Raw genomic sequence first — 10,237 nt, forward strand, 5'->3', positions numbered from 1 at the left:
GAGATATTATTATAAGTGAGAGTTACGTTTCTTCTCGCAACGTAAAAATGTTTAGGTGTATCGTTCGATGATAAAAATCACCTCTACTATAAAAAAAAGAATTTATGAAAAAGTCTCACACGAAATAAATCTAAGTAACCGATGTTTCTCGAACTTCTGAAACGACCGAAAATATATTTAGAAATGACCCAAAACACTTTACCCTAATTTGGACATAATTTTTCACGAAGTTTCCATCATGATTAAAGCAGTGTGGAAGTAAGACAAAAGTAGTACTCTTTTTTTTTTTTTACATAAGAAATCTCAGCTACTATTTTTTAGATGTATACCGAATAAATTAAAGGGTCTGTATAATAGCTCGCAAATCAAGTAAGGATATAAAAAAAATTTCTATATACAAATTTATAAAAATCAAACCCAGAACTTCTAGAAAGTGAAGATAGATATCATGACCGGATATATCCAGTTATTTGCCTTTAGAAGATGCTACACTTTTTAAGGAAGAGAAGTATGAGTTTGCTTAAACTTCTGTTTGGCAGCCAAGAAAATTACTAGACATCCCTATCACTTCAAAACCTTATAAGTCCATTTGTCACTTTCTATTACTTCTCAAATTGCTCAAGTCCATAAACAACTGAGGCAGTCTATGCAATTCCGTGTGCAATAATGGTGTCTCTACAATTGCATTTATGTTCATCAGTCGTAAGTGATGATGTATATTTGTCCTGGAACCGATCCTCTCGAATCAACGCAAACCCTTTTACAGAAAAACGCATAAATTAAATCACCACATTAGAACAAACAGTTGTACTAGTTGTCAATTGAATCCGATGCATTTTTTATTAGTGTGCAATGCATCAATTAATATTCCTTCCCATTTAGGTTATAGAATATTATTATTCTACACCGATTATAACATCAAGATTAGTTCTCTTTTTCTAGTTTCTTCTACATATGTCTATATGTAGAGGCGAATATATGGTTTAGTGATGGAATTATAAAGGTGCAACTTAAGTATCACAGTCATGGAAATAGTCTCTCCATATATTATGTGAGGTAAGGTTTGCGTACGTACATCATGTCTGTTCTTAACCCACCCACTACGAAAACCTTGGACACGGAAGTTGCTTATTGTATATATATAGCGCTTGCCGCTTGGATAAAGTAGACTCAAATTGGTTGAAAGAAGAGGCTAGAGATTATCAAGAGATCAGAAAAGGCATGGAAGCTAGGCGGAGAACTATTAGTGTCTTGATGCTCCCATGGCTAGCTCATGGTCACATATCTCCTTACCTAGAGCTAGCCAAGAAACTCACAAAGAGAAACTTTCACATATACTTTTGTTCAACACCAATCATTCTCAATTCAATCAAACCAAAAATCTCCCAAAAATACTCACTTTCAATCGAACTAGTGGAACTCCATCTCCCATCATTAGAAGGCCTTCCTCCTCAATATCACTCAACCAAAGGCCTACCACCCCATCTCATGACAACCCTCAAGGAAGCACTTGACATGTCAAGCCCTAACTTCACCAAAATCTTGGAAAACTTGAAGCCAGACTTGTTACTCTATGACTTCATCATGCCATGGGCACCGGAAACTGCTCAGCGTATGAATATTCCGGCTGTCAACTTCTTGGAAACCTCGACGGTAATGATTGCTTTTTCAGTTCATAGAGTTAGAAACCCTAGTGAAGAATTTCCTTTTCCGGGAATTTTTCTCCATGACTACGAGAAATTGTTGTTTGACAAAGCTCTGGAAGATGGCCAAGTCAAAGATAAGTTTTTTAAGTGCTTGGAAAAATCTTGTAACATTGTTTTGTTCAAGACTTTCCATGAATTGGAAGGAAAGTATCTAGATTATCTTTCTGAAATCTTTAAAAAGAAGATGGTCCCAGTCGGTCCACTCGTTCAAGACCCTATAGAAGAAATGGAAGATGGAAGCAAAGAGATTAGCAAATGGCTTGACAGGAAGGAACAATCGTCAACTGTGTTCGTATCGTTTGGGAGCGAGTACTTCTTAACCAAGGAAGAACGAGAAGAAGTAGCTTATGGACTTGAGATTAGCAAAGTAAACTTCATATGGGTCATTAGATTTCATGAAGAAGAGAAAACCAACCTTGAAGAATCACTTCCACTCAAATTCATCGATCGGATCGGAGAGAAAGGGCTTGTTGTAGAAGGTTGGGCACCACAAGCAAGGATTCTAAGGCATTGTAGCGTTGGAGGATTTGTGAGTCATTGTGGATGGAGTTCAGTGATGGAGAGCATGAAGTTTGGAGTGCCAATAATTGGGATGCCAATGCAACTTGACCAACCATTGAATGCTAGGTTGGTTGAAGATGTTGGGGTTGGTGTAGAAGTGAAGAGAAACAAAAGTGGGAGATTTGAAAGGGAGGAGATAGCAAAGGTGATAAGAGAGGTAATGGTGGAGAAAAATAGAGATGTTAAGAGGAAAGCTAAGGAAATGAGTGAGAATTTGATTAACAGAGGAGAGACAGAGATTGACGAAATGGTGAATGAATTGGTCAATCTATGTGGATTTTGAACCACATCACTAGATTCATCTCACTATACATATGTTTTATATATGTATAAATAATTTTTCTCTTATGCAATCATATAATAAAGGTGTATTTTGCATATTTCTATCTCAGTCGTCGAATCATCCAACGATTGAGATTTTAAAACTTTATACATATCCCTCACTCGACCCTACACGACATAAATAACTGCAAAATACCAACCTTGTTAAGTGGATCTGCAATTGTTTTGCCAAAAACAAAATCATGTACTAGAAAGTTGCTTAAAATGACAATCAAACACTAAAATAGCTTTTGTTACAAGAATGGATTCTAGAGTTGTTGATTGTAAAACCAAACAGAACCGTACCCAATTAAAATTCCTTAAATAGTAGTCAACAGCTTGTAATTCGAGAACTACAGAAAAATCTCTTGGTTCCAAACCAGTAACTTGTTCAATGTTCATGGAACAAAATATTTGAAGTAGATAATTCTAGCTACAAATGCCTCGCCAAAAACTTTTGTATACTTCTCTTTTCCTTTTAAACAACAGTGTTCAAGGTTTCACCTTCACTACTTCTTTTAGCATGTACAGTCGTATCTGAGGCTCTGTAATTCTTAGAATGTATAGTTGTTTTTACGTTATCATCTAATAATTTGAGAAGTGTGGCACATCACATCATATTTTTATGTATTTTCCATCAAACTTAGTCTCCGTAAAACCACGAAATGTGCAAAATCCATACTAGAATAGAAAGGGAAAAAAATTAGACTGTAAAACCCAAAACCCATCAAACTTTCAAAGTGGGTTTCGAATCATGCATGTCTAGTGCTTAGACCTACAAGCCTTACGTTCATGGATTTTTTTATTAAGCTAATTAAAGCAAGGTCTAAATACAATATTATTTTTATACCGTTTAGAGATTGTTGTTGGAGAGAGATATTATTAACAGTGAGAGTTTTGTTCTTCTGATAAAGTAGAATGTTTAAGTGTATCTCACAGTGAAAAAATCATCTCTTCTATGAAAAAGAATGGATGGAAGCACCTCACATAAAATAAATCTATGTACAACCGGTGATTCTCAAACTTGCGAAATAACCCGAAATATACTTAGAAATTACCCAAAACACTTTACCCTAATTTGGACACAATTTTTCATTAAGTTGTCACCATGATTGAAGTAATGTGGAAATAAGACAAAAGTACTTTTTTTGAATATATGATTTCTGTTTGGTAGCCTAGAAAATTAATAGACATGATCATGACACCATCAGTTGAATGAATTGAACACCTGACTAAAGGCACTAGGCAAAAATCCAACTACCCAAAGTAGTGGTGGCAAATGCATACATGCACTACTAACTCATGAATTGTCACTTTCTATTAGCTGTCAAAGTACTTACATAGATCCAGGAAGAAGAGAAGTCTATTTTTACAGTTGTAAGCGATGACTTATATTTGTATTGCAACCCTGATGAACCCTTCTTGCCACCGACGGTACCATTCGACTAGTCTTGACTAGCCATCGGAATCTGGCGTTCCGTGTACGACTTAAACATGCCAAACTTCGTGTTTTTTTAAAAAAATTATTATCAACTTTAATCTCATTTGTTGGTCAGATTTAATGGCTGAGATGAGAGAGAAGAATTCTCTCATATATAACACTAAAGTAGACCCAAGTTGATATAAAGAAAAAGCTAGAGATCATCAAGAGAGAAAGAAAAGGTATGGAAGTTAGGCAGAAAACTATTAGTGTCTTGATGTTCCCATGGCTAGCTCATGGTCACATATCTCCTTACCTAGAGCTAGCCAAGAAACTCACAAAGAGAAACTTCTCCATATACTTCTGTTCAACACCAATCAATCTCAATTCAATCAAACCAAAAATATCCCAAAAATACTCACTTTCAATCCAACTAGTGGAACTCCATCTCCCATCATTGGAAGGCCTTCCTCCTCAATACCACTCAACCAAAGGCCTACCACCCCATCTCATGGCAACCCTCAAGAAAGCACTTGACATGTCAAGCGCTAACTTCACCAAAATCTTGGAACACTTGAAACCAGACTTGTTGATCTATGACTTCCTCATGCCATGGGTGCCGGAAGCGGCTCGGCGTATGAATATTCCGGCTGTCAACTTCATGATAGTCTCGACGGTAGCGATTGCTTTTGTAGTTCATAGAGTAAAAAATCCTAGTGAAGAATTTCCTTTTCCGGGATTTTTTTTCCATGACTACGAGAAATTGTTGCTTGACAAAGCTCTCGAAGATGGCCAAGACAAATATAAGTTCTATAACTGCTTGGAACAATCTTGTAATATTGTTTTGATGAAGACTTTCCATGAATTGGAAGGAAAGTATCTAGATTATCTTTCTGTAATCTTCAAGAAAAAGATGGTTCCTGTCGGTTCGCTCGTTCAAGACCCTGTTCAAGAAATCGAAGATGGAAGCAAAGAGATGATCAAATGGCTTGATAGGAAGGAACAATCATCGACCGTGCTTGTATCGTTTGGAAGCGAGTACTTCTTAACCAAGGAAGAAAGGGAAGAAGTAGCTTATGGACTTGAGATTAGCCAAGTAAACTTCATATGGGTCATTAGGTTTCATGAAGAAGAGAAAACCAACCTTGAAGAATCACTTCCACCCAAATTCATCGATCGGATCGGAGAGAGAGGGATTGTTGTAGAAGGTTGGGCACCTCAAGCAAGGATTCTAAGGCATTGTAGCATTGCAGGGTTTGTGAGTCATTGTGGATGGGGTTCAGTGATGGAGAGTATGAAGTTAGGAGTGCCAACAATAACAATGCCAATGCAACTTGATCAACCATTGAATGCTAGGTTGGTGGAAGATGTTGGGGTTGGTTTACAAGTAAAGAGAAACAAGAGTGGGAGGTTTGAAAGGGAAGAGATAGCAAAGGTGATTAGAGAGCTAGTGGTGGAGAAAAATGGAGATGTCAAGAGGAAAGCTAAGGATATGAGTCAGCATTTGATTAATAAAGGAGAGGCAGAGATTGATAAAGTGGTCAATGAATTGATCAATCTATGTGAATTTTGAACTACATCACTATATTCATATCTCATTATACAAATATAATATATATATATATATATATATATATATATTTATATATACCACTTTTCTCTAGGGCCTTATAATAAGGGTGTATTTTGTGGGTTTCTGTCTCTGAGAGATTTTAAAACTTTATACATATCCCTCACATGACCTTGCACCACATAAATCACTGCAAAATACGAGCCTTGTTAAGTGGATAATGCAATTGCTTTGCCAAAAACAAAATCATTTCCTTGTCTTCTCTAAAAAGTTGCTTAAAATGACAATCAAACAGTAAAATCGCTTTTGTTATAAGAATGGATTCTAGAGCTGTTGATAGCAAAACCAAACTGAACCCAATTAAATTCCTTAAGTAGTAGTCAAAAGCTTGTAATTCAAGAACTACACAAAAATCTCTTGGTTTCAAACCAGTAACTTTGTACATGGAACAAAATATTTAAAGTAGATAATTCTAGCTACAAATGTCTTGCCAGAGACTTTTGTATGCTTTTCTTTTCCTTTTAAACAATGGTGTTCAAGGTTTCACCTTCATTGATTCTTTTAGCATGTATAGTCGTATCTAAGGGTTTGCAGTTCTCAGAATGTATAGTCTTCTTAAAATTATCATCTCATAATTTGAGAAGTGTGACACATCACATCATAGTTTTGTGTTTACTTCACCAGACTTAGTCTCCGTCAAACCACAAAATATGCAAAATCGTTATTAGGATAGAAAAGGGAAAAAAAAAAGTGTAAAATCAAAAGCCCATCAAACTTTCAAATTGGGCTTCGAATCACGCATGTCCAGAGCCTACAAGCCTCATGTTCAGATATATTTTGTGTTAGACTAATTAAAGCGAGGTCTAAATACAGAAAAATTCTCTGGTGAGGGATCCCTCATTTTATTTAAAGTGAGGGATCTATCTAACACCATTCATTTAGAATAAGTGCGACCCTCCACACATGATGTGACCCGTGCATGAATGTTGTTAGATGGATTCCGCATTTTAAATAAAGTGAGGGATCCCTCACCAGAGAAGCCCTCCTAAATACAATATTATTTTTGTAGCGTGTGGAGAACGTCGTTTATTCCTCCTTTGTTTGTAAGAACTACTTATTATTATTAGTAGTTAAGAATACTAGTGATTGGGTCTATATGCTTATTTTGATAGGATATGCAATTTTTCAACGAGTTTTTGATCGAAGGACTATTTGTCTATTCTATTGTATTTTCATGTAAATAAGGGCAAGAAAGTTCTATGGAAAAATGGTGGTTCAATTCGATGTTATCTAGGAGGAAGGTAGACTACCGATGTTGTTTAAGTAAATCAATGGATAGTCTTGGTCCTATTGAAAATGTTAGTGTACGTGAAGATCCTATTCTAAATGATAGGAATAAAAAAATGCATCCTTGGAGTGATACTGACAGTTCTAGTTACAGTAATCTTGATCATTTAGCAGGCGGTTGGGGTGTTTTTAATTTCAGTTCTGATGAAACTTTTTTAGTTAGGGATAGTAATAGGGACAGTTATTCCATCTATTTTGATATTGAAACTCAAATTTTTGAGATTGACAATGAGCATTCGTTTATAAGTGAACTGGAAAATTCTTTTTATACTTATCGAATTTTAAGTTATCTGAATAATAGATCCGATAGTGAAGATCCCCGCTATGACACTTTGGTATATAATACTAAACACAGTTGGAATAATCACATTAATAGTTGCATTGACACTTATTTTCGTTGAGAGAGATATTATTATCAATTGGATTTTTATTCTTTTGACAACGTAAAATGTTTAGGTATATCTTCCGACGAAAAAATCACCTTTATTATGAAAAAGAATGGATGGAAGAACCTCACATTACATAAATTTAAGTGCAGCCGGTGATTCTCAAACTTGTGAAATAATCAGAAATATACTTTGAAATGACCCAAAACATTTTACCCTAATTTCGACATAATTTTTCACTAAGTTGTCATCTTGATTGAAGTAATATGGAAATAAAACAAAAGTTTTTTTTTTAAAAGTAATATATTATTTCTGTTTGGCAACCTAGAAAATTAATAGACATGACGTAGTTGAATCAGTTGAACATCTTACAAAGTCCATTTGTCACTAGGCAAAAATCCAAATACCCAAAAGTAGTAGTGGCAAATGCATGTATGTACTACTAACTCATGAATTGACACTTTCTATTACTTTGTCAAAGTGCTTACATAGAGATCCAGGAAGAAGAAGAAAAATCTATTTTTACAGTCGTAAGTGATTACGTATATCTGTGTTGAATCCGATCAATTGATTAGTGTGCAGTGCATCAATGAAAATTCCTTCCCCTTTAGATTACAGCATATTCTACACCGATATGATTATTACATTGACATTAAAGGTCTTTTTCTAATTTTCTATATGCTTCTCCCATAAGAGCGCCGATAAATTTTAAAGTTTACGTGCCCCTCATCTTAGTCAGATCTGACCAATAGTTGAGATCGAAGATGATAAAAAAAATCTCCACACCACAAATCGTCATCTGACCACCGTTTCAGACAATCGACCTACAAGCTACAACTAGAAACGCGCTAGAAATTAAGCTTGAAGTAGTGACACTGTCGACTCTTCCCATCTTCGATCAGACCAACTCTAACGTCCCCTCCGGTCATCGACGATACTATTCAACTACTCTTGACTAGTCATTGGAATCTGGCGTCTCGTGTACGACTCAAACAGGTGAAACTTTGTGTTTTTTTAAAAAATTATCATCAACTTTAATTTCAGTTATTGGTCAGATTCAACGGTTGAGATTAGAGACATGTATAGAAGAATTCTCCTATATAAGTATATATAGAACTAAAGTAGACTCAAATTGATAGAAAGAAAAAACTAGAGATCAGCAAGAGAGAGAAAAGGTATGGAAGCTAGGCAGAAAACTATTAGTGTCTTGATGCTCCCATGGCTAGCTCATGGTCACATATCTCCTTACCTAGAGCTAGCCAAGAAACTCACAAAGAGAAACTTTTACATATACTTTTGTTCAACACCAATCAATCTCAATTCAATCAAACCAAAAATATCCCAAAAATACTCACTTTCAATCCAACTAGTGGAACTCCATCTCCCATCATTGGAAGGCCTTCCTCCTCAATACCACTCAACCAAAGGCCTACCACCCCATCTCATGACAACCCTCAAGAAAGCACTTGACATGTCAAGCACTAACTTCACCAAAATCTTGGAACACTTGAAGCCAGACTTGTTGATCTATGACTTCCTCATGCCATGGGCACCGGAAGCGGCTCAGCGTATGAATATTCTGGCTGTAAACTTCATGATAGTCTCGACGGTAGCGATTGCTTTTGTAGTTCATAGAGTAAGAAACCCTAGTGATGAATTTCCTTTTCTGGAAATTTTTCTCCATGACTACGAGAAATTGTTGCTTGACAAAGCTCTCGAAGATGGCCGAGACAAAGATAAGGCCTTTAACTGCTTGGAACAATCTTGTAATATCGTTTTGATGAAGACTTTTCATGAACTAGAAGGAAAGTATCTAGATTATCTTTCTGTAATCTTTAAGAAGAAGATGGTTCCTGTCGGTCCGCTTGTTCAAGACCCTATTCAAGAAATTGAAGATGGAAGCAAAGAGATGATCAAATGGCTTGACAGGAAGGAACAATCATCGACCGTGCTTGTATCGTTTGGGAGCGAGTGCTTCTTAACCAAGGAAGAAAGGGAAGAAGTAGCTTATGGACTTGAGATTAGCAAAGTAAACTTTATATGGGTCATTAGGTTTCATGAAGAAGATAAAACCAACCTTGAAGAGTCACTTCCACCCAAATTCATCGATAGGATCGGAGAGAAAGGGATTGTTGTAGAAGGTTGGGCACCTCAAGCAAGGATTCTAAGGCATTGTAGCATTGCAGGGTTTGTGAGTCATTGTGGATGGGGTTCAGTGATGGAGAGCATGAAGTTAGGAGTGCCAATAATAACAATGCCAATGCAACTTGATCAACCATTGAATGCTAGGTTGGTTGAAGATGTTGGGGTTGGTTTACAAGTAAAGAGAAACAAGAGTGGGAGGTTTGAAAGGGAAGAGATAGCAAAGGTGATTAGAGAGCTAGTGGTGGAGAAAAATGAAGATGTCAAGAGGAAAGCTAAGGAAATGAGTGAGCATTTGATTAATAAAGGAGAGGCAGAAATTGATAAAGTCGTCAATGAATTGGTCAATCTATGTGGAATTTGAACCACATCACTAGATTCATCTCTCTCTCTTTGCGATTGCCGACTCCCATCACCTTCAACCGCGTGTGGAGAGAGTCGAATTCCGTGGCTGATATGCTCTTGCCAAGCAGGGGGCTTTGAGGGATGACATGTTCTTGGGTGGTTAGGTGTTTATTAGCAGCTAGCTAATAATGTTGTCTTTGTTGGTATGCTTCTACAATTGGAGCATAACTTAATTTGGTTTCTTTCATCTATGTTGTGGCTGGGTTCTGGCTTCCCTAGTTAGTGTTGTTTTCAGTTGTGCTTCTCCGGCTTGGTATTGGTTGGGGCTTCTTCTAGTTGTGGTCCTCTGGTTGTTGTTATCCTGTAGCAGTTGGTTCTGTTCTTATGCTTCTTGTTGGGATATAATAAAAAAAAAGATTGTTGTTGGTTTTTGAGGAAA

At 36.4% G+C, this 10,237-nt stretch overlaps 3 protein-coding genes across 3 annotated transcripts; all 3 read left to right on the top strand.

Moving 5' to 3' along the window:
* The first annotated feature begins 846 nt into the window (after positions 1 to 846).
* LOC119980541 (UDP-glucosyltransferase 29-like) lies at positions 847 to 3,002 on the top strand. The gene has a single exon (XM_038823273.1). It carries the CDS (start codon positions 1,222 to 1,224, stop codon positions 2,548 to 2,550), a length of 1,329 nt encoding a protein of 442 aa, XP_038679201.1. The 5' UTR covers positions 847 to 1,221; the 3' UTR covers positions 2,551 to 3,002.
* Positions 3,003 to 4,180: 1,178 nt separating this feature from the next.
* Positions 4,181 to 5,644, top strand: LOC119980346 (UDP-glucosyltransferase 29-like). The gene has a single exon (XM_038823012.1). The coding sequence runs from the start codon at positions 4,253 to 4,255 to the stop codon at positions 5,579 to 5,581; it is 1,329 nt and encodes a 442-aa protein (XP_038678940.1). The 5' UTR covers positions 4,181 to 4,252; the 3' UTR covers positions 5,582 to 5,644.
* A 2,401-nt stretch (positions 5,645 to 8,045) lies between these two features.
* Positions 8,046 to 10,237, top strand: LOC119981510 (UDP-glucosyltransferase 29-like). Its single transcript, XM_038824662.1, has one exon. It carries the CDS (start codon positions 8,489 to 8,491, stop codon positions 9,815 to 9,817), a length of 1,329 nt encoding a protein of 442 aa, XP_038680590.1. The 5' UTR covers positions 8,046 to 8,488; the 3' UTR covers positions 9,818 to 10,237.

The sequence above is a fragment of the Tripterygium wilfordii genome, chromosome 16 (genome assembly GCF_013401445.1).
Source record: "Tripterygium wilfordii isolate XIE 37 chromosome 16, ASM1340144v1, whole genome shotgun sequence".
Classification (NCBI taxonomy): Eukaryota; Viridiplantae; Streptophyta; class Magnoliopsida; order Celastrales; family Celastraceae; genus Tripterygium; species Tripterygium wilfordii.